At 39.4% G+C, this 25,610-nt stretch overlaps 1 protein-coding gene across 1 annotated transcript in view; it reads left to right on the forward strand.

Moving 5' to 3' along the window:
* The window catches only part of MICU2 (mitochondrial calcium uptake 2), a 122,001-nt gene that overhangs the window by 49,043 nt on the left and 47,348 nt on the right, over positions 1-25,610 (forward strand). Inside the window, exon 2 of the mRNA XM_015852147.2 lies at positions 14,548-14,695. Coding sequence (XP_015707633.1) covers positions 14,548-14,695 — 148 coding nt within the window. The remainder of the gene's footprint in view (positions 1-14,547; positions 14,696-25,610) is intronic.

Here is a 25,610-nt window from a genome sequence, read left to right on the forward strand (position 1 = left end):
TGATGGGAGGCACATGGAGCATGGGATGGGAGTGAACCATCTGCAAGTACTTCTGCAGGAGGTTCCACAAAATGCAAACTGACTTAATGGAGCTAAAAGCTGGAAACTGAAACAGTAAATTCAAGCAATAAGGAAGATGGAGTGAAGAGACCCATGCACAGATCTCCCCTGCCTCCCTTGTCCTCCCAGACAGGCCCTTCTTTTCAGCCTAATGTTTTTCATAGCCTTGCCATGCATTAGTGCTATGTTAGAGATACACAGTGCTCTATTCATCTGTATTTAATGCCTGTAGATACCTTACTGAGGAACCTGGTCTTGACATCTCCTTGGAGTCGATGAAAAGAAATCATCTACTGTTCTGGATCTCTATCATTTGGTTACCAAAATGGTTTCTGTTATTTCTGTGACTGTAGAACCACCCGCCACCAGTTCCTGTATCACTTCTGGAATGACTCTAAACCAAAGATGCCTTTTAACATGTTAATCGTTAATATTTAAATACAAGAAAAAAAAACTGTTTTTCAACTGCATTGCTTTTGACACACTTCTGAAAATAACATCACATTGTTTTCAATAGCTCCAGAAGAGTAGCACGTACAATTATTAGATTTGGATCTGAAGAGCTTCCACTGTTACCGTAAGAACAGTTCTGCAATCATTAAAATGCTCAAGCTGGATCTATGAGATCAACAAAGTGTGAGAAAGTAGATCAATTTTGAGTACAACCATGTATCGTTTAGTTGGAAATGCGCAGCTGCAGTTTTGAAGAAAACAAAATATATAGCAAGTACAATGCTTTTATTCAGCTCAAAGTTAAAGCATTTTTTTCCAGCTATCAATTTACAGCTTAAGATAATGGATTTTGGCAGTGTGCAGAGCTGTTAAGTAATGTTTATTAAAATGGATAAGAAAGGACTTAAGAGGTGGTCTGTAAAAGAGAATTTTTTAAAGGACCAGTTAGTGGGATAAAGAAATGGCATTTTCTCCTAGAACTGAAGTTTTATATCCCTGGACAGATCATTAATGAAAAAGATTGTGGTGATATCATCTTATTATTTAGTAGTTCGTGAAATGATATGGAAACTCTACCTACAGAGGCTTTTTTTTTTTTACCTCTACTGTAAGGCTGAAAAACTTGTGCGTGTTAAATATCTATCCTGGAGAGAGAAATAATCAGCTGCATTTAAGTTTCCCTTAGTCACAGTACTAGCTTATAATTTGAATTAAAGTGAACATTCCCAGGGTCTATTATTCATTGTGCAGCTCTACACAATAGGCAATAGTTGTGTGAAACTCCATGCCAAAAGTCATTAAAGTCGCTAGAAGTTTGCATGGACTCAAGGAGATGTTGGGTAAATGCCAGAAGGTGATATAACTGAGGGCTGTGAAATGAAAAGGAACCACGTCCAGCTCAGGATGTCCCGGAGCTCAAAATAGATTTAATACTGAAGGAATATTTTTATTCCTTTCTAAGCATTTGCTTATGGCCAGTGCTCGAATGTATGCAGACGTGCTGCTGTTGGGAAAGAAGCACAGCATCATGCTCATACAGATGTTCTGACCCTGCAGCCTCAACCCACGTGGATGAAATGGACTTCAGTTCTGAGCTTGTGCTGTCAGTCCTCCATCCTTCTGGTCTCATCTCTGCCCAAGTTCAGGCATATATCTAAATGTTTTTGGGATACTTTTGAGACAGGGCTAGAGGTTTGAGTTAAGTCTTACTGGGTGGGTGTGCATTTATTTGTTGTTTTGAATAGAAGTGCTTTTCAAACCTGTGCATCTGCTGGCAGGTCACAAAGCTGAAATATCCAAGCTGGCAAGTCAGGGCTCTGCAGGGCTGGGACGAAGGTGTGCCAAGGCACTTCTCCCGCAGTGAGAAGGACATCAGTATAACTAATTCAGATGAGTATTTTATAATAAGCTTTAATGCCATATGTATCCTCCAAACATTTCCCCATCAAGAAAAAAATAAATATTACTGAGTTTACAAACTGACTTCTATTTGGGCTGGCTGTTTTCACTGCTTTTCATGACCAATAAAAATACTAAAGCATGACGACAGCATTGTGTTGATGTGGCACTGTGTCTGTTTGCATTAAGGAGCACCCTGGGCCCTGTTCTCCCCTGCAGATGTTCCCTGGAGGTCCCCAGCCCAAATGCAGATGGTAGCAAAGAGAGCTGGAGCTTGGCTGAGCACATGCACAATGCAGTGGAGACCTCAGCAATCTGCATTTCTCTTTCACTGCCATTCAAATTGAACAGGGTTTTTTCCTATGCTCATGAATACCGACCTTGTAATTGGTTTCTCCTCATCTCACTACTGACTTCAGAGCTCTTTTATTCGTTTTTTGATCCCCAGAACCATTTTCAAGTTTGGTAGTTGCAGGGGAAATGGCATTGCTCTATTCGTGGCAAAAATGGGCACTTCCACAGTTAATAAGCAGGAGTCAGATGGGTAGGAGTGGGATGGGGAGGACCCAACTGAACACTTTTATCTCTTTTTCCTTGTGTTGCAAATTACATACCGATTGCATTATTGCATTTTGGTGTTGTATGAAAGGAATGGCTTTAATACTTAAGATGCTACAGATAAATAGATAATATCCCTATTTTTCAAATCAAGCAAAATCTACATTTTTTTTGTTACATTCTTTACAGAGGGTCCAACCAGCCTATTCTTTGCTCTTAACCAGTTCTTGGCCCTTTCTCTGTATGTCATCCTGAAATGTTATGGCAAATAGTGAATTAGCACGTGAACTTTCCCATAGAGGTGGTAGATACCCCATCACTGGAGACAGTCAAAGTCAGGCTGGATGGGGCTCTGAGCACCTGATGGAGCTGTAGGTGTCCCTGTTGTTGGACCAGATGGCCTTTAAGGGTCCCTTCCATCTCAGATGATTCTAAGGTGATGCTATGATGATGGAAGTGATTCTTACAGAAAAAATTACTCTGGAGAATTTAGCAGTGCCTTAAATTAGAAAATGTGTGAAGTCTTCATTGTCTGTGTGAGTTATTTCTAAAGCCAGTTTTATAAGGCTTGAACAAATCAGGGAAAGATGAAATCTGTTCTACTGATGTATGCTGAAATAAGCATCAGTACAGCTTCAGGATGAGTCTGTTTTCCACGGCTGATCATCAGCTAAAAATCCTGTCATCAATTTGTGCTTCAAAATGGTAACGCTGGATGGTGAATATTCTGAAGCGGAGGAGGGAAAGTCTAACTTGCATTATTTTTAGTTAGCTCTGTAAACATTTACAAACAAGCAGTCTGTCTTCAAGAAATGTGGGCATGCTGGAGGTCTTAGGATTTCTAAGAGGTTGTTTGAAAAAAAAGGTTGGACAAATACAGCGTTAATTGGACTTCAGCTGTGCAATCTGGTTTTTCTACAGTCTTTCCTTCTTGAATTAAATGACATGTTCAAACTATTTCACAAATGAAGCCTGAGATAGTGATAACCTTAAAAATTCTGAAGAGGAGGAGAAGAGAGAATTGCATCAGATTGAGTTCTAGACCTCCCAGAGATACGAAGTGTTTGTACAAACAGCCCAGGTTGCTTCCAAGGAGGTGGCAGCTGTGATAAATGAACCAGAGGTCTTGAAGAAGAAAACCAAGCAGATTCTGGGTGAACTGCTGCAGTGCACTGCTGCTGCAGAAAGCACTTCAAGGTGCAGCCAGGATGGCTGAAAACAGCTTTACCTCTGCTGCAGAGAATGTCACACAGAAACAGATGACTCAATGGTTACAGAGTTTGGGGGGAAGGGGAGGGGATTGGTGTTTTTTTGGTATTTTAGGGCTTTTTGTTTTTGTAGGTTTGAGAGCTGCAGAGGAGGAACTTTGTTGTGACCTCACTGATGCACTAATGGTGCAGCAGAAATGGGCTTTGAAGGGAGGATTAAGTAATGCACACCCGAGCTTTCATCGTGGAAGGGAAGTTCAAATCAGGGGTTGGAATTTATAAACAGTAGTAAAAAATGGTGGGTTCACAGCTCTGTGGTAATCAGGAATGCACCGGGTTTACACTGTGTAATGGTGCCAATAGAAATAGGTATTTGTTACGTTACTACAGTATTTCATCCTGAATTTATTTCAACTTTCGGGATAACCGTGATTGAAACAACTCAGTGAAAGATGGTTCTAATATAGATCTAGTATCGTGAGCAACCATGTCCTTGATGCCCAGTTCAGAGGCAGTGAGACATTCTGTCTTTGCAAATGAAATGTATCTATAAATGTAATGAATTCAGTGAATGCAGGATTTTGTTACCTCCTTTCGGTGCCCTTAACATTGTCACCTGTTCTGGTTCTTTATGCGGGATTTTTTTTTTTGCTAGAAGCTGCCAGAACCTGATTGTAAAAGCTCTGACCCACACAGCAATCTGCTGAGATCCTTCTTATCAGCCTGGAGTGTGGTGCGTTCTGTATTCTACGCAGGAACTGAAATACTGCACAAATATTTGGAAACCCTTTGAGATGGTAATGCTTGCTTAAATTGACAATAAATATGTCAATTTGAACAAGCAGAATTAGAGATTTCTGAGCAACATCATTTTTTTGAGTCTTTTGACTCAGAGCACTGAGAAAATAGAAGATAGCTAGAAGGTGGAAATTGCTAATTAAAGAGTGGCAATGTGGGTTTCTCCAGTGCCTCTCTACAGCCATTCTTTCTGCATGCCATCTCTGTGTCAGTTAAAATGTTTTAGAAGAAAAAAATCCACATAGGTAGAAAGTTTAAAAAAATAAGTGAGACTAGAAAAAATAAGTGCAGTCATTGGAAAATACAGTGTGTTCTGAGCCATGCAAGTTTTACACATGGCATTGTCACAAGTTCAATCACTCCTCCTGAAAACAAATGATTTGTTTAGAAGTGAAGTCGGCAGCTTTATGGAGAAATAAATATAATTTTACAACTTAATTACAGTATAAACATTTCTCGTGGCCAAAGTGCCTTTGTTGTTATGGCTGTATTAATCTTGGAGGACACGCGGATGTTGGTTTTGGGTTCCCCCTGGGACCTACTGGGTCCCCCAAGCACAAGGCTGACCCATACAGTGTGATGATGGCCATTTGTCATGGATGTGGCCAAACCTCTACTAAAAATTGGAAAGAAAGGGAGAAAGAAAGGAAGGAAAGCTCTGAAGGGATTCTCTTTTCTTCCTCTGCACTTTGTTATTCTCTGATTAATTTACCACAATGGAACTTTTATCTAATAGTGTTAGTTTGCTGTATGCAAAAGGGAAGAGTTTCACACATCACAGATGCTGGTTAATGCTTGGAGTGGTTTGGTTGTAGAAGTCTTTTCTATGGCAACCTAATCCATTAGCTCCCTATCAGTCATGGCACCTTTTTAAGTACCAGACTCTCTGAGAACTGAGGAATCATCTTCATACAACTTAGGTAAAAATGGGGTTTTAAATATGCAAGACTTTTTATAGAGTGTATAGTGACAGACTTAGCTAAGTATTTATTCAGTTTTCAATTTGATGGCTTATGCAGAAGAACCCGGAGCATACCTTGCTTTTTGTGTTTTCTTAAATCACATACTTCTTTTTGCCATTTGCACATCTGTCTTGGAAAATGTCATTACAAAATGACTGGAGAAAAGCCTGGATTCCCCCTTCCCCCAAGGAAATTTTCAAGCTTTTGAGGGAGCATTAATGTGATTAGCATTGTAATGGTCACATTATGACAGAAGGAAATTCTGACTCGTTCCCAGCACTGTATTCCCATATTTTCAGCAATCTGTCACATGTAGGATTCCCAAATATGTGTTCTTAGGGGAATCATATTTTTGGAGTATAGGCAATTAGTTGGGGTTTACTTTATTTTAAACAGCTCTTTATGCATTGTTTTAATCTCACTGTATGTATAGCAAGAGTTCCCACAGTTGCATGCCCTTCCCTATTTTGTTTTTCATTAGAAAAAATAACAACAAAACATACTGCAAAATTGTGATTCCTTGACTGCGAGATGTTTTTTAAGCCTCTTTACTGTGCACAGACATCATGGCAATGTAAAAGTGGTATTTATGTTGGCATGATGTACAGAAACTTGAGGTACTCTTAGTGCACATGTGGGATAACATGAGCCTTCAAGCTCCAACCTGCAGGTCTTGTGTTTGAGGAGCTCTGTATCTCTACAAGGAATACACCTATTGCTTCTGTCTCAGAGTTGAGCACCAGCTCACAGACCTTTCTTCCAGGATTCACTGTGTTTTTCAACTGTATTTTCTTTAGATCTAACCCCTCAAAAAGGGAGACCCTGAAATTTTAATCGATTCATAAAGAGCAAGAAGTCCTTTAAAAGTATTTGCAGGTTTACTAAATAGAACATTGTCATCTTTTTGTTGTTATTATTATCGAGAGCGTGATATGAGCTTTTTTAAGCCTTATGTAAGGATCCTAGTTTGAGATACATTTGAACTTCTATATGGAAACCTGTCTCTTAGTCCAGGAAGGTGAAATCACAGGATATTTCTGCTTTGCGGTGGACCCAGTGCTGGGGTGGACATCCCCTGGCAGAGTGAGTCCAGAGCTCTCAGGTTAAAAATGGGCTGGTTTCAGTCTCTGTCTTTCAGTGCATAGTGACATCTGGCAGGCAGTGAGGCTGTTCTCCGCGTGGTTTTCTGGAAGGCACAGCTTATTCAGTCACTGTTTAAAACATTTGTGAGGTGCAAACATGTGAACAATAGTACTTACAAAAAGGTTAGTATTCTGAAAAGTGTTTTGGAAATACACTAATTGCAGTTGTTTCTGATGATTTCTCATCTTTTCCCAGTCTTGCTTCTGGGGATGCATTCTCTTACACAAGTCTACCATTCATTCCATGAGCAGTTTGTTTTCTCTTGTAAGTTCCTACTAATCTGTAGCATTTCCTGGATTCATAGGTTTCCCAGTTCAGAACAAAAATTTGTCTATTCGTGATCTACTCTTAAAGCCATTAACCTTTTTTTCCTGTATATACAGTTGTTATAGAATCAAGCACTATGACAGCAAAAAGCTCTGAAAGCTATAAAGCATCATGTAAAAATATATCACCTTGCAGTTGGTGTGAGTTGGACCACAGTTATACCCGCAGTTTGGGAATAGTAGTTCAGATTAGAATTACATAGTCCCAAAGTGAAGGGCATGCGGTTAAGCTGCTGTTAAACTGTGATGTAATAAATCAATTCTCTCTTATTGTAGTTCAGAACAGATCAGATAGAGCTACTTTCAGCCTTTCCAAAGGGAGAAGCAATCCACAAGAGGCATGTGCTTTCTTCTACAGTGCAAACTTCTATCAACTTGAAAAACCTTAAAAATCTGTATGTCCAGTGGAATCAAACGGTCCTGCATGTTCCCTGGTTCCCTGTACAAACAGGCTGCCCAGGGAGGTGGTGGAATCCTCATCCCTGGAGATGTCTAGGAAATGTGGAGATATGGCACTGAGGGATGTGGTTACTGAGCTTGGTGGGCATGGGTTGATGGTTGCACTAGGTAATCTTACTGGCCTTTTCCGACCTTACTGATTCTGTGATAATACAGTTCTATGATGTAGTCCTTGTAGACTGACATGCTCAGCAGCATCCCAGCCACAGAGGTGGAACTGGTAAGTAGTGCAGTGTGATAACTTGCAAGTTGAGGTGTAAATATATGGTTTGCTAAATGTGTCGGTTCTCTGTCTTTATAAAGCTTGTGGACCTTATCTGCCTTTGTTGTGTTCTGATGGTGGAAATGTGTTGATTTCTGACTTATATTGAAGTTTACTTAAAAAAAAAAATGAGCTCTGCTAGCAATGAGAGTTCTAGAAATGAATTGTGAAATTTAAAAACCTTTCAAACTGAGGCTGTTTTCTGTATTATCCTTATATCCAGTTTTATTCTGCATTTGGAACAGTTCTAGTAACAGAAGAATACCTGCTGTATGTACACCAGCTTGTCTAAACATAAAGAGTGGGAAAGAAATATTTAAGCAAAAATGTCAAGGTTTTAGTTGCAAACAGTTGCAAACAAACTGTTCACTTGCTCCTTCAGACTTAGCTGCCCATAGCCAGTGTGGGACAGAAGAATTGCCAGGGCAGCTACTTGAAAGAAAGAAGGGCCAAGAAAGAGATGCAGCTACTTTCGGAATATTTATGTTGAGCAGTGCTGCTCCATCTTCATCTAGCAGTTGCACCAGCCAGTTCTTTTAGCATCCTGTTTCTGTCTCATGAGTGATTCCTGAGAATTCAGAGCTGTCAAAATTATTAGAATTTTACTCTGCTAAATAGTCATTCACGTACTTAGAATTTTTTCAAACACCAGTCACAGACTCATAGAATATCCCAAGTTGGAGAGTACCCATAAAGATCGTTGAGTCCAACCTCAACAAAGGACCACCCAAAAATTAGGCCTTATGTCTAATAAGATCTATTGTCTAGCATTGTCCAGGCACTTGTAGAACTCTGGCAGCCTGGGGCTGTGATAACTGCTTTGGCTCAATGAAGAATCTGTATAAGCTAAAGCATATCAGTGATACCGACAGTGGGGTTGAGTCTACCCTCAGCAAGTCTGCAGATGACACCAATCTGTGGGATGCAGCCGATGCACCAGAGGAATGGGTTGCCATCCTGAGTGACCTGGACAGGCTAGAGCATTGGGCCCAGGTGAACCTCATGAGGTTCAACAAATCCAAATGCAAGGTCTTGCACCTGGGTTGAGGCAACCCTCACTACCAATACAAGCTGGGGGATGAAAGGGTTGAGTGCAGACCTGGGGGTTCTGGTGGATGGGAAGCTGGACGTGAGTAGCAATGTGCCTTTACAGCCCAAAAAGCCAACTGTATCCTGGGCTGCATCCAAAGCTGTGAGGTGAGCAGGGCAAGGGAGTGATCCTACTCATGCATTTGGTTGAGATTCTGCATGAGTGGCTCACGTTCTATATTTTGAAAGCACAATTTATTTATTTTATATATATATATACATATATATATATATGTAAGCTTTCTTCAGTATTGAAGTCAATACTGATGTCTTGTCAAGACCCTTTTTTCGTCTCTAAATCATTGCATCATATGAAACTTTTAAACCTTGAGCTCCAAGCTTTATCCTCCGTGCATTCATCATGCATGCTAGGTATGCTAACATGTGCTGCAGGGTCTGAGGTTAAATTACATTTTCTGTTATTTTGATCATTTCAAATTGGATTGAGTTGAAATCGATATACAGTAATGACACAAGTTAACTGCAAAGTTACAGAAATTTGATATTGAGTTGCTAAATCCATTTGTAGATCAATTATGAATTAATGGAAACAAACCTAAGGCTGCCAGAGAGCCTGCTGGCACCAACTGGATTTTAATTACATCCTACACATTGGTTTGGTTATCCCTCCGGCAGACAAAATGAGTGATGAGTGGCACAAATTATCTCTTCCAGATTGATCCTCTTTTCAGATGAGAAGAAAAAATGTTTTGTAACTTATTTTTCCCTCCGTGGGAAAGGAAATGTGGAAGAAGTTGAGCGGGTGGCAGAGGAAAGAAGGTGAAAGGATATGGTGGCAAAATAAGAAAATCATGTGGAAAGGAGCATGGAAAGGAGTTCAGAAGGGAAAGGAGATGGATAATGCATTGTATTATGTATACAGAAAAAAAATTAAGATGAGGAAAAAAACTATTTGCAAGTTGTTTAAAATTTTAAAAAGAGATACGCATATAAGCTGATTTTAAGTCATTTTTAAGTCATACTCAGCTGCGGATATTTGAGGTTGTACACATTTTGGATGGATGCAGAATTTGCTTACAAGCATTACCAAAATCACATTGGCAAGAGTAATCAAGGTTTTATTTATGTAACCCTTCATGTTTATTAGATGTATTGTTTAGAAAGAAAAATGTTGAACAATGGCTTAACTTCATATAAGGTTTTCACTCAACTTAAGCATGCTGTGTTTCATACCAAGAAAGATCAAGTCCAGAAATGGAACACCTTTCATTCTTAATTAACCTGCTAATTTAAGAGACCAATGCACAAATTCGTTACCCAAATTTGAAAATTAATTTTAAGAAATAACATTACTGCTCTTAGGCATTACACAGGAAGCCAAGGAGGCTGTGGTGTTCAATAGTGCCCACAGACGCAAGCAGCTGACCACCATGCCTACTGCAGAGGAAAACACTTGCATTCTTATAGAGTCCTTTTCAGGTCATTCAATTCTAATTTACCATCCGCTATCCTAGATTTACCATTTACATTCTCAAATTAATGCTGGAGGCTTGACATAAAACCACAAAGGGGACTGAATTCCAAGTTAAAGCTGAAACTTCAATCCTAATGCTTTTGGCTGTGCTTCGGTGCTGCAGAGCATGTGGTGCATGGGAACACCCACGGCTGGGTGCCCTTGCCGTATCTGCACACAATAGACTGAGTTAAGGATGGAATTTCAGCCTGAGCCTTAACATTAATGCAGCATAGTTTTCTGTTGGTTAATTTCTTCTTACACAGAACTGTTAAAGACAAAAATAAGCCTAAGTCAATCACTATGTCATTTTCAATTATGCTTACAAGAGTCTTTCTCAAATAATCACAACAGATTATTCTCACTCATTACATCAAAGAAGATGTGAATTTTGGTATCCTCGTTGCCTGCAGTTTGCCCTCTTGGAAACCACTGAGGTGTTTGATTACAGATACTTTAATATCTGAAGTCTGGTTTTAAATGCATAATTGATTCCCACTGTATCCCTCTTTGCTTGAAACTCTGTAGACTAGAATACACTGCCTTTTGCCACGCACATGCATTTTTTATTAGCAAAATGAATGCTTTGTCAGTGTTTTTAGAAATGTCAGCAATGTCAAATCGTTTTTATCTGAAGGACTCGTTGAATGACTCAGGAAAAAGTACCTGGAAATTTTTCAGGACTTAATTGAAGTGGGAAGGATACAGAATTGTGGAGAGAGAGAGAGCTCCTCTCTGTGTGTTCTAAGTGGGTGCTTCAAAAGAACATCAGTCTTAAAATTAAGTGATTGAATCAGCCTTTTCTTCAAAACATCGTTTAAATTCAGTCTTTGATCAGATATTTGGAACATTGATTAGAATAGTAATGCAGCCATTTATCCCCTTGTGGGAAGAGGGGGGTGCTTCTAAGTTTTTTTTTAAGAAAACTCAAAACTTTCTATTTCTTCCCACATATTTTCATCTTTCGCATCTTGCACATCAGGCATCTTTTTATGTCCTGAAATGAAATAAGCTATCTCAGAACAGAAGGATCAGCTATGTGTAGCGCCTAATTTTGATCCTAAAATAATTCTAAAATGAAAGTAACAGTGATGTTTGCTTTTTAACCTAACAGAAATGATAACAGCAGATTATAAAGGTGTTTGTTTTGTCAGCTTCCTCACGTTACACATAATCCATCTTTCAGTATAAAAATAAAAATAGAAATAGAAATAGAAATAAAAATAAAAATAAAAATAAAAATAAAAATAAAAATAAAAATAAAAATAAAAATAAAAATAAAAATAATTCTTTTTGAAGAAGCAACCTTGAGCAGGTTGCCACAAGGTAACATTTACTTTTCCTTTTTAGAACTAAGGGGACTTTAACTTCATTCTGTTCTTTGTTCCACTACTGCATCTGTTGCAGTGAATTTATCTGCCTGTACTGATGTTTGATTAGTTAAGTCCACTTATTCAGTACTGCATAGGAAGCAGTTTAAAGGGCAAACATCCAGCTGCATTCAATTTAATTGTATTGAAAGTACTTGTCAAACTTTAAGTTTTATGGCTTATACCTGAGAAGCCATCACTTTCTTGATGTCATTACAGTACAATTGTGAACTTCATATTTCTGATGCCAACTGTAGCATGCTGAAGTTTTTAATTGGTATTAAACCAATTTGAACAGTATTAATATTGTGAGAAAGATAGTAATTACAAAGTTTTATGTCATCATGACGTACTGTTTGTCTATACGGACACTGATGCTGCTGCCTTCACTCTGGACATAAACTTCCATATATTCCTTACACACATTCAGGCTGAGATCTATAACGACCCTCTGACCAATCTTTTCCTCCAAGCTTCCATGCTCAGGTTCTTTGCCTAGGTTTTCCTTCTCATGCAATAAAATTATTCTAGCATGGTTAGAGAGAAGGAAGGTCAATGTTTTTTTGTGGCACTCTGCCTCTCCCTTCATCTTCTGAACCTTCCAGACAGACAGTGAAAACAAATGATTGTAACAGCATTCCAGAACTCCTGTCCTCTCCGCTCATAAAGGCAGCCTGTATTAACCTAGTATATGTCTATAAATACCTGGGGAAAGAGTGCAAAGAGGAGGGAGCCAGGCTCTGCTGAGTGTTAGCCACTGTCAGGACAGGAGGCAGTGGTCACAAACTGGTACACATAGGAGCTCCCTCTGAATACCAGAAACACTTCTGTGTTGTGCAGGTGATGGAGCAGTTGACACAGGCTGCCCAGAGGCTGTGGGATCTCCTCCTTGGGGCCAAAGCTGCTTGAACGTGGCCCTGGGCACCCTGCTCTGGAAGTCCCTTCTGGAGTCAGTCAAGGAATGACTGGATGTTGTGTTGAGGGACATAGTTTAATGGGAGCTATTGGTAATAGGTGAACAGTTGGACTGGATGATCTTTTAGGTCTTTTCCAACCCTGGTGATTCTATGATTCTGTGATTCAGTGGACCCAGAGGTCCCTGCCAGCCTCAGCCATCCTGTGGATCTGTAGGGAGCAGTAGCATGTGAGCAATTTAACTCTGCTTTAGCTCTAGCTTAGATCTTGATCCTAACCTCAGAGGGGTTAAGATGTTTTTAACAAATAATGAGTTCCTCATACAGAGACAGAACTTCAAAAGTATTGCAGAAGGTTTTTTAAAAAATAGAAGTTGATACAGCTGATGCATTTCATCCTGTAAGGTTTGCTTACATCAATTATGCTAGTATTTGAAGACAACTGAAATAGGAAGTAGCACTTGTTCCCAAGGCTGGCTTGCAAATCAGGGGGGCTAACTTCTTGAATGGAGCTTGGTGACCTTGTAGTCTTGCATTACCATTCTGATGCAGTACATATTTTTCTGGACACAAGGCACAGTTTGTTAATATGTAAGTCAGTCATCAGCTACAGAGTTTAGCTTTAGACAGGATTCAGACAAATATTGCAAGACTTGAGGTACTTGGGGGTCCAGAATAGTTATAGCAGGGTTTGCCATTTACATCGTCTGAATTTTTTATTCAGTGTTTGTGCAGAAAACTTGTTCCTCATTCCATCCTTTCAGGTAACGGACAACTGTGAAGCAATTTTCCATTCTTAAATTTCCCGCAGGGCAAAAATTGCTGATGCTATCTTGAAAAGATGATGATATTTGTAAGAATGTTGCATGTTAATAGCCTACAACCATGAACCATTCATTTGATATCTGCAACATGTGTTGGATCTTGTTAACAAAGTGATTGTTGGAATCGTTTGTCTCCCAAAGTTTTAAAATAAAGAAAGCAAAAGTAGTCAGTACATTAGATACACTTTTAAACATCTTTCCTGGATGTGCAGATCTGAATCACAGAGTAGCAACAATGCAACGTGTGTTTTAGACAATTGTGGGGTTAGAAAATACATAAAACAGTGATATTGACACAAAATAATCATATTGAAAGCAAACAAAACTTTGGCTTAAGATACGTAGAAGCCTTCCTCATTCACTTTGCAGAACAGATTTTGACTTTAAATTCTACGTTATGTGGATTTTGTGAACTTTTTTGTTTGTTTTTTACTATTTTTTTTCTAATTGTTTGCTCCCCACATCTTTGTGAAAAGTCTGGGCTGAAGGGGAGCTACCACACTAAAACTGACTGTAAGAGGTGATTGTGTTGTTCTGTGAAACATTAGAAATATGTGCTCGATGCTGATACAAAAGTGAAAGTGGTAGGATTAAATGACAGGTTTCTCTAATTGAATCTTTGGCTTTGGTGACACCATCTCTGACTTTATGGTTAATGCTTTCACTGCTTTTCCCTTTCTGCTAATTTCTCAACAAGTTATGCCCATTCTGCATATGCACATGCATATTCCATTCTCAAGACCATAGCACCTTTGTTCCCTCATCTTAGGAGTTGTTTCACAGCTTAATACTCAACTTTAGGACTTAGTCCTGAACAGGTGCAGTACGCATTTAAACCTTTGGTGAGCTGGTCATTAACCTGGCAAGACACCATTCACAGTGTGATTGGTTCTTTTTTTTGCTGAGTTAGTGAGCTGAATTTGGCCCCAGCAAGTAGCAGTGCTGGCCAGCATGGAGGTGCAGGGCTGTATGTCCAGGAGCAGGGGAGTGGGAAGCAAGGGCAGCCTTTGGTGACAGCAGGCTGTGTTGTTAAAGTATGCTCTCAGTGAGGCCAGAAATACTGTGAATGTCTTATAAGAATGTCGTACATTAGAACTGTGCTGTAAAAGCTTTAATTTCTGGTAGTCTCTTCTTGTGGATACCCGCACAATACTGAGGTTAATCAACACGAGATACAGGATTCTTTCTAATTACAGAGTTGATCTACAAATACAACTGTCTTTATGCATGGATTTTTGTTCTGTTTCAGAAGGAAGATGCTGCAAATACAGAAATGGCTGAAAGACTGTCGCTCCGGAAGAATCGCTTTATGCATTTCGCATCACTGGAGTATGAAGGAGAATATTACATGACGCCACGAGATTTCTTGTTTTCAGTAATGTTTGATCAAGTGGAACGTAAGTTGTTTTCTCATCATTGTGTTTGTGAAAAGGAAAAGGATCTTGGAAGTCCCCTTGAAAACATAATGTACAAATCACTGGGACAGGATCCGTTATCTGGCATAAGTCACCTGAAGCCAGTTTATGGACATTGGGATTCTCACAGGCACCACCCTGTGCACTGGTGACATGCTGTTCATTTTGAAATCTGGTGATAGAAGGATGGCATTACATCTCAGCATAATTTGTGTGTCTGATCAGTATGTAGTTCCTCAGTTACTTAGTAAGACTGTGACTGTGCTCATTCCATTCCTGTCCCTGTTATCTGTCTGTCTGCTTTACCACAAAGTACTCTGTGACCTTTTTTCTTCCAGTGATGGGAATGATGTGAATATGTGTAATGAAGCGTGGAGCTCAGCTCTACATTTCTGATTTCAGATCTCTTCAGGTTGATAGAAGACTTGGATAAGAACAAATCAAAATTGTTTGCAAATTAAAAAAAAAAAAAAAAATCCTTCTAAAAGTGTGTTCTCTGGGGAGGAGCTTGAAACAGCGCACAGACATAAAGTGCATGCGTTGTTGTCCTCATGGTTTTCTGCTGTCATTAACCTGCCCCATTCCTTAAGCTTCTTTATCCTGACATTTCCATGTTAGAATGTGGGGTTTATTTTTTAAACAATGTTATGTTTTCACACACACACACAAAAAGGCTTTTCTAGCTTTCCCAAGAATATTTTTCTTAAGAGAGGTTTGGAAATGCTGACTTCCCTGAGCATCAGGGTCACTCAGAAGACTGATGCCCATTACTACATTTGCAGAGGGAAAAAGGGGGAAAACCAGGCTCTAGTCATTGATTGCTAGCTGGTCTGCACATCCTAACTGAACCATGGAGTGCGTTGTATAGCAAAAGCTATTCACAACCTGCAGTGCTCACTGCCCATCTAGCAGGGACATCAGCATCACTTGAGGATACCGAGAGGGAAATACAGAAGAGAATTCAGAGCTCTGTGGAAAGACAAAGAGAAAGAAGGAGGCTTGGATAGGCTGTTATTCCAGCCCACGGGAAACCTGGAGCAGAACAGAGTTTACAGAGCTGCAAGTGGTCCAAGAATAGGACACAAGAACCTGTAATAAAAAGGAGTTATCTTGTGTCTGCAAAAATCTATGGCTGATAAGGATATGTGGCTTCCCTGCTGACATACAATTTCTAATATTATACAAGGCTGAAAATAAATCCTTAGAAGGACTATATGACCTTGAGAGACATGAAGATTCTCAAAATAGCATATTTTTATAATATATGGCAAGTGGAAGGAGCGTTTTTCTCTTCAAATATTATGCCAGTAAGTTAAAAACCTAGAAGGGATTTTCTTTGGAGTTTCCCAGCCTGAAATAGTGAAAGACTGTGGGTACTAAATTTTTCAGTGTTGAAGATGTGGTTTTCGAACAGTAGTCTGTGAAAGCAAGGTTAGAGAAAGAAGTGTTTATCAGTCTTAGCACTTCATACATATTAATTGGTTATTCTAGCTAAAATGGTATACGTGCAGATTTTTAATGAAATGCTATGTGGATAAGATCGATTTGCAATGCAGCCGTGTTAATTTCTGTTACTTTGCTAATGTAAGTGGGAAACTGCTTCAAATAGAAAAGAAAAATAGTGACAAGAAAAATATGTGAACAAAAAAATCTTGGCACCAACACATACAGCATTTCAGGTGGATGTCAGGTTTACAACAGTGGCATTGTAGATTATTGATAGAAAAACGTTAATGTGTGAATCTAATGCTCCATACAGTGTTTTGAATATTTTAAAGTCACTTGTTCATTTTCTTGCAGAGAATTTCCTGGGAGAAAAATAAACTGAGATAGCTTAAGCCTCTCTCCAGGTAAATTAAGGGTAGACCAGGATCACAGTCATGGAATCATTAAAATTGGAAAATACCTCTAAAGTCATCTAGTCCAACAACCGACCCATCACCACCATGCCCACTAAATGGTGAACATCATACCAAAGTAGCAATTACTTCTGGAAACTTTTGGCTTGTATTATGAAATTAATTCATTTTTTAATCTTGAGCAATGGTTTTATAAAGGAAAATAGGAATGCCAACACTAATCCTAGACATTTCTTTGCTTACTGACAGGGTGAGATGTAAATTGAAAATGTGACCCTGCACACAAATGCTGAACTTAAAGCTCCAATGATTTTACTGTTTTCCACTTACTTTCTGTTAATGACTAATAAAAAAAATCTTATAGATTTTGATGCCCTTAAGCATTCATGTTCACAAATATTTGTTTGCAAATTATTTGAGTTTGCCAGTTGTTTGTGATACATGATACAGGAGGCATAGCTCCATCCAAAGTCTGTTCTCAAGTTTTGTTTCTGCTGTCTTTCTTGCAGACTGTAGCCCAGAACACATGATCAGCCCCATAGAAAAGTAATGTGTTGTCTCAAGTATAGTCTTACAGCAGATTTAGAAAGTTGTTTAATTCTAGCTATGATGGATCGGTGCAGAAAGCAGATTCCAAAATGGTGGATTCCCTACTCAAAGCAGTCTGCCGGCTGTTCTGACACTTCCCAAGGTCCAACTGAGACTGCTGACTGCAGCAGGGAAGACAGCATCTCAGCAGGACTCCTGTACATCATAAACGGTATCTTAAACATGATCCAGAAGCACCCGGTGCTGATTTTGAAACACTGATGTCAATGCTCTTGCTGAAATGTAGTCAACAATGAGCATTAATTTATTTGGGGAATGTAAGAATGATAGTGCACATTAAATCCTGGGTTAGAGGTCAACATTGATAAAGTATCCTTTAAAGGCTGCAGACTAAGAATGAATAGCTGGGATGATTGAGAGCTGTAGTTACATTTTTCTGTGATGCTTATGAAGATGGCATCAAAGGTGCAGTGATGCCACATTGTGCTCTCTAAAGTCTATTATGTGCTGTCTTCTACATTTTATGGAAAAACAAGCTTCTGACTTACAGTACTCTTCTCTTTGCATACCCTTGCCAGTTTTCCCTCTTCACAGAGCACTTTCTCAGTTTCCTACAGAGCTGTGGTCTTGTTTCTTCTAGAAATATTTATTTTTCTTGCTTTTTTCCCACAAACATTTTTATTCTTTTTTATTCTTTGCTTTCTTTTGTCTGTTCTTTTCCAAACTAATGGAGTCCATTCTCACTTTTATTTCTCCCTTGTTTCTTTTGTTGCTGCTGTTTTTTAACCAAATCCCAAATATGTGTATGTGTGAGTCTCCTGTAAGTGTATATAACATTGACTTGTGGGCAGTGCTGGAAGGGTGGTGGCTTCTGTCTTCTGCAGTATTTTAGACAGGAGAGTGAGGAAGAACACGAGGCTTTTGGTTTGTTCTGTGAATCAACCGCAACACAAGGCTGGGCAGTCACTGCCAGCCTTAGAAGGGCTGGAGATCTTGGAGCATAGGGAGGTACTTGTCCCCCACCATCAAAATGTGCCCCGGAAATGGCTACAAGGGAAGAAAATGTACCATTTTAACTCTAGAAATCACATGGAAACAAAACGACCCATTTTCTCTTCAGCAGAGATTATTCAAAACTCATGCAATAACTTTAATATTATGCAAATATGCCAGTTTTTCTTTGGTATTGAAGAAGAGATGTCTGCTCTGTGCTCAAAAGCAATTTCCAACCACTGGTCTAAATGCTCTTATTTCTCATGTTTACATCTAAGCTGTAATTGCATTTTGTCCTCTCAGCTGTGATTAAGTGTCTTCAAACTAGAAATTAAGTTCTCTGGCACAGCCACCCAGAGAGCTGCAGGTACCCCATCCCTGGAGTTGTTCAAGATCAGGTTGGTTGGGGGCCTGAACTGGTGGGTGGCAGCTCTGACCAATGCAAGGGGTTGGATCTGGGTGGACATTAAGGTCCCTTCAACTTGAACCATTCTGTGATTCTAGGATGTAAGAGTTGGGAAGAACCATAATTCTGTTTTTATTTGCTTTGTGTAAGTTACACTGGATGCTGGAGTTTTCCAGGCTGAAACTGTCTGCAGTTACAATTAAATCTATGAACTTTCATTTAATTTACTGAAGACAGAAAACCCTCTCAACTCATGTACTGACATTGTTTCCAAATGGGAAGAACTGAGAAATGAAAGGAAAACTTTTGGCACAGGGATAAACTTCTCTTCTTATCTCAGTTGCCAGTCCTTTATTTTGCCAGCAATTGCATTTATCCCTGTAACGTTTAGTCTGCTGCTTTTGTTGGGTCCTAAAGAGAACACCAGCTTTAGGCCAAGGTTTTGGAAATAGAACTTAAGGACTTTACTGAAGAAAGCATGCAGACTCAGGCCAGGATTTTAAGTATTTAATTTACTGAAGTCCTCCAAAATCTGTGCAATGCAGTGCTGTCTAGGTGAAACAGAACCACTTAGCCTTATTTTGTATGGCCTGTGCTTAAAATGATTTCATATGTCCAGTAATGTGTATAAGAGTGGAAGACACAGCCAGTGAACTCTTCTCTTTCTCTTATTACTGTTCAGCTTAGTGATTGTTTCCAGAGGGAATGTGAGCTGTCACCCATCCATCTCAGCCAGCTGGTATTGCAGCAAGTGAACATAGATCAGCAGTGTTGCCTGAGAAGCATGGAAGGAGCCCTTCCAGCTCTGCCTGGCTGCTTTGCTTTCACCTTGTGCTGCCTCCCTCCCCAGTGCCAGCACAAAGCATTGCACAGTCACATGCTGAACCCAGCTAAGGAACTCATTCTGGGTAAAAGGAGTCATTTCTTCCTGCTGGCTTTCTGAAGTAAAGCACTTCTCCAGTTTGCTGTGTTTGCAGTTCTCCAGTTGCTCCTGGGGATGCTGGACATGGAAAGGCACAGAGGCAGGTCCGTTGCTATGCCCAGATTGAAGCCCCCGAGACAAGTTCTCCATGAGTTCCTGAGCAAGCAGCAGCTTCTCGGTTCTGCCCCTGCACCTCTTGCGCTGAAGCGCGTAACTCAGGGATTGCTAAACTTCAAAACACCTCTAAAAAGTGAGAATACTTATATACACTTTATAGCTGTGCTCAGTTTGATCACAGCATTGTGCTGTTTTATTCGTATTCAGACATAAACTCTCACATGGGAGGAAAACTAAAAATAACAGCCCACACAAAGAACAGAATGAGAAGCAGTCCTGCTTTGATTTGGGAATAGTGGCCCTTGCCCAGCAGCCCTGGGGTCTTTTGCTCCCTGGTGATTTCCACTGGAGAATTGCTGCTTAATCATTTCTGCTTGGTTCTTAAGCACGATTCAATTAATTCAATAAAGTAGACATTGTGGTTTGTAAACCATATAAATAGTTGGATTGTTGGTGCTGCATCAGGAGTGCTGGAGGTAGAAAATATCAAAATGTTTCGGCTGTGTCCAGATTGTCAAGTGAATTCCTGAGTGATGAATTCCTGTACGCAGTTGGGTGGTATTTATTACTGAAGAAAAAATCTTAGGTGTGTTCTTTGACAGAGTTGCACAACATGCAATAAATTATGATTTATTATGGAACAATTTTGCTGATAAGGAAACAGATGAACTGTAGTGCAAAGATACCAACTGTCATAAAATCCAACCCAACTGATCTTGAACCCCGCTTAAGAGACCTTGGTTCACAAGTTCTGCTCGTTTGCTTTCTGCTGTGTAGATCTCTCTGTTACTCATTTTCTTTTATACAGGCCAAAAATTGTGAAATCTGGGCATTCCTATTGATAAAAATCACACCTGCAAATTTATTTACTGTCAGGGTGATAATGAAGAAAAATATTTACAGTCTTTCCATTTAAGGAGAATGGGCTGATAACAAATGCAGAGTTTTGTGACAGACTTATTTTGTTTTGCATATTGACATAGCAAAGATCTTTATGAAGGAAGAATGGTTTCACACCAAACCACCTTTGTAAATATTTGCTTAAGTTTTTACCATTACTTGTTTTACAGCAGGAAACGGACACCTTTTTATCAACGAAGGCATCGGTGAATGAAATCTGGTATTCCATACAATGCCTGGGCTGGCTTAAAACACCTATGGCAGTGTTTTGTATGGTTAACTTGGCACATCCCAAATGCAACCTGGCCTTTGGTATTTCACATTTGGGATTTGGGCATTTCCAGTTATAGGCCATGTAATCTTATATGAAACCACTGCTGCTAAAGGATGAGAAACAAAACATTGCAAAACCGGCAAGCTCTTCTGGATAATGTATTGGAGGCTAATCCAAAGTGCAATATTTGATGCATTGATGATATAGTGAAAAAGTGGTTGTGGTCAATCTACTTATGATGTAAAAGCTTCTCATTGTCTAGTAATACCTATTAAGAATAATATGAATTTACATCAGAAAGTTGTATTTTTAAGATGACAAGTATAAGAAGGATAAATCCCAGATGATTTACACTGAATTTTCTTTGAAATATGGGAGTATTTTTAAAAGACCCTTCCAGTTTTGTGTAGTCTTGTGTTTAATACAGTTATGTGTCCTTAGCCTCAGATTCCAGATTTTCCAGCCAACGTTACATTAGAGCTTCTTCATGGAGATATAATTTCTGGTATGCTGTTACTGTAGAACAAATAAGTTCTGTATGAGATTTTGGATACAACTACAGATACAAGAATGTTTCAGAGAGTGATGATTTTGCAATGCATTCTATCTAAACTGTGTTTATGTTAATTTATTTTGGAGAAGATTATACTATTAGCTTGGAGAACAAAACATTGTGGGGAGATTTCATTGCTGTCTTTGAGTACTTGAAGAGAGTTTACAAGCAGGAAGTAGACCACGTTTTTACACAGTCTGATAGTGATAGGACATGAGAGAATGGCTTTAAACTGAAAGGTGGGGTTTTAGATTGGATGTTAGGAAGATATTTTTTACTCAGAGGGTGGTGAGGCGCTGGCACAGCTGCCCAGAGTGCCCTCTCTGGGGGTACTCAAGGCCAGGTTGGATGGCGTGCTGGGCAGCCTCAGCTGGTGGATGGAGCTCTGACCATGTCAGGAGTGGCTGGATCTGAGTGAGCTTTAAGGTCCCTTCAACCCATACCATTCTATAATTCCCAAAATACCTTTCTCTTTCAAGTAGAAAACAAAATTTCAGGTTAGTTTTTCTCGAACTATGCAGCAAAGTCACTTACAGAGAAGCAGGTTTTGCCATGTCATTGTACAATAAGCAGGTGCCTTTGAACTACATCACAAGACAGCAAGGGAGGTGCATGGGATACATTGCTTGGAAGGTGAAACAGGAAAATATATTTTTGGTCTTTAAAGTCATACTAAGATTTGTGTTTTAGCATTTATGTCTGCATGACACAACAGCAGGGTTATAAGAAGCTCTTGGCTTTGTTTCGTTATTTCTTGTATTTCCTTTTGTGACAGTGCTGACTAGTTGGAGGATGACACAGAATCAGAGTTCCTATCTGTACTGACTGCAGTACGTACTGATTTGGAAAAGACTTGGCAAGACACTACAATCTGGAATTGCTCTGCTTGCTATTTAGCTTTCGGAAAAACAACTGTTAATGACAAGGTATATCGCAACTTCTCAATGAATGAAGGCAGTTATTAAAACTCAGCACAAAAGTAGTGTCAATACTAAAACTGCTCAGATTCCAGTAGAGCTGTAAGCAAGAGGCAAGTGGTCCCCACACATCTTGAAGGATTTAGTTATTTTAAGTGTGAAAGTTATTAGTTGCTTAATGGCACCTGAATGGAAAACAGATTCCCCGAAATGAATGAAAATACATCGTGTACATACAAGTAATGGAAAGATCTGGTTATTAATAACAGGAGCCTGATTGTTGTATAAACATCGACTGCCTTTGGATTTCACAAGTCTTGCAGCGCTCTCTGCTTCAGTTAACTATTCCCGTTTTGTGACATGGTACTGTATTATGTAAAATATTTAACAGAGAAATCACATTCCTTTCTTTTAATACATGTGAGCAAGTTTCAGGAACTCACGCAGTCCTTCATGGTCTCTGAATACTTCTTCTTCTTTATAAAGATCTTTTATTTCTGTGGAACACCACACGCTGTTTGGGCAGTGTTTATAACATAATACTGACGTAACCACAGAAAATATCTCTGGGATTTTTTCTGTAATGCTTTTTGACAGATTATTTCAGTATTGCTTCTTTAATAAATTCAGTGGGACTTAATCAGTTCAGAAACATCCTGCTCAGCTGACAATTAAATCTTAACAGATGCGGTGTGAAAATCAGATTCTGTGAACGTTCCTGACTCTGAAATGTATTTTAATTTCTTGTGGCTGATGTCCCCAGCATAGACAGGTATTGCTTTGTACCCAGGAAATAGAATCTGGTTTTAAAATTCCTTGCGCTGGGTTGCAGTATTCAGAAATGATGGTGATGTGGTGAATGCTGGCAAGTGCCAGCAGTGCGTGGTAGGTGCCTGCCAAAATCTAGTTGAATTCTAGCCTCATATTTTGAGCTGTTTGTAACTCTGCTGATGCTCATGGGTCAGTGCTTTCCTGTAGGCCAGAACTGAATTTTTATTGTATTAGTCACACAGTTGATTCTTTTTTTTGAGTAATCCTGATATAAGCTCTTTGGGGTTGTTTGGGATGCTTTTTTTTCCATAAGAAGTGTTGCATTGCATTTTTTTTTTTTCTAAGTATCTCAGGTGGAGCCATCATGTACTGCTTTCCTTCTAGGCAGTCGTGGCAGGTGAGGTATGCAGGCAGGCCACGGGAAATGAAAGGAGCCATTGCTGGTTGCCAAGTGGATGGCTGGGCCTGCAGAGAGACCTTTGAGTAGATGCACTGCTGTGCCTTGAGAACACTGGCATCCATTTCCCTAGAGGAGAAATTGCCCACCTCATAATTGTAAGATCACTTGTATCTGTTACCACAGCTCATCTGTGTTAACACTGAAATATCTTGTAGTGGTTTTTATAAGCTTTTGTATCCTCTGTTAGGTTGATACTTAATGGCTTAGAACTCCTTTTTAGTATGCAGTGTCTAAGTGTATCAGTATTCATCATATATATTCTAAAAGTCGTCCTGCATTTTAGCAATTTCAAATTTAAAATATAGGCCTTTCATAAGTTTTTTCATGCTGGATCTAAAATCAGCTGTCACTACAGCTTACACTGGAAAATGGTGACACAGCATCTTCTCTGTTGCTTGAAAACTCTTCTGTTATCCAAGCTAAAATTAATCATTCTCTGTTTAAACCCACTTGCTCTTGTGCCAGGATTTCCCATTACCTAAAATAAGCTTTTTTCTTTTAAATCTTAACCCCATGATGCAGAATAGATAATTATATTACTATTCAGCATTGCTCTTGGTAGGTTAAGGAAACCCAGGTTTATTTTTACCTCATCTGTGTGTGGGAGGTCATCCATTCCATGGTCTCGTGTAGGTAGCTTTATTCTGTGGTTTTTAGAATTTGATTTCTTTTTATAAGACCAGCTGCATTCCTTGGCTCATAGCACATCCCACTAGCAATCGCTATGGCCTTGGGGATGGAAAAAGGATTGAAGTCAGGAGCTCCTTAAGTTAATGCTGTTCCTGAAACATCTGATTTGTCAAAAGGCAGCATCAGTTACAGAGAAGGGTGGTACAAAGCAATGCTTAGTGGATAAAAAAGCACTCATTTGGTGTACACTTCACTCACTACGTGTGGAGCAGTATCCAGCACCACAAGTGCTTTGGTCTTTGTTTGTAGCTCCATGTGTCTGCCCAGCTGAGCACAACACAGTATGGTAGCAAGGAGACAGTGCAAGGGTAATTAGAGGCAGCAGGCAGAAAATCCCAGTATACTCAAGACTGCTATAAGTAAATGAGGTGCTGTTAGTAAGAATTCTGATGTAAAGGGTAGTTGTGCTTTTATGTTTGTCTCCTTTGTTGTCTTTACTGAATAAATATTTCTGTCCTATTTTGACAGCCCTACTAGATTGTTTCCTCTGCTGTTTAATGGGATCATAGATCTTTAGACATCTGAATGTATAAGTAAAGCCAAGGTAAAGACAAATGTCTTTTTGCGGTTTCCTCCTTCAGATTAGTTGAATTGGGATGGAGAAGTGGTGCTGGGTAAATAGACCATTTTAGAAAAGACACAATTACATTTATTAAAGAGACGACCGCTCTTCAGCTGGATTCTTCTTTTCTTTCTGACAGGCTTTTTCACTAGAACCTGAGACTTCTGCAGTGACAGGGTGAAGAGAAGAGACTTATCTTCATTTCTTTTGGTCAGTTTGCAATTTCACCCCTTACAGGAGAAGAGGTGCTCTGGTCAGTGCGTGAGACTTTTTCTTCTACTCAGGGAATGCAGATGGGCAGCACGTCAGAAATTAATTACTAAACTTTCAATTAAAAACGCTCTTTTTTTTCTAGGTTGCAAATTAGCAAAACCATTTTGTGGTGTGTCACAAGTAGCATCCGTTTTTAAGCTCCTTGATTTCTCATCACTTCAGTTATGTCTTATCTTTTAGGGAAATTCTCAGGCTTTTCATGATCCTGCTCCACTTTGCATTATCCCCTTCCGAATAAAGGCAGTGTTTCAAATCAGTTTTAGGTAACAGTCTTCATTCTGATACTCCAAGAAACTAGTAAAAACTGGATCTTTCCAGCAGTCTTTTCGTGTGACAAAAGTCAGGTAAACCTTTCTCACTTAGCTTAACATACAGAAGCCTTCTGTTATCCATTGTATATCCTTGGAACCCCTGCTGCACAAAAACTTCCCAAACATCTGTTAATTGCTATGTGACAGATGTTAATGATGTATAAACAAGTCAGACTCAGCAGGCGCTGTTACTGGTTTTCTCAGAGCTTCTTTATTTGCTAATAACACAATGAGCTCATCTTAGAAGTTAGAAAGAAACTCCTGGTGAATGTAAAGGTAAAACCTATAATGGCACTGGCCAACAACTGGAGGAAAGCAAGTCAGACACTGCAAGGAATGT

Source organism: Coturnix japonica, chromosome 1 (assembly GCF_001577835.2).
Source record: "Coturnix japonica isolate 7356 chromosome 1, Coturnix japonica 2.1, whole genome shotgun sequence".
Classification (NCBI taxonomy): Eukaryota; Metazoa; Chordata; class Aves; order Galliformes; family Phasianidae; genus Coturnix; species Coturnix japonica.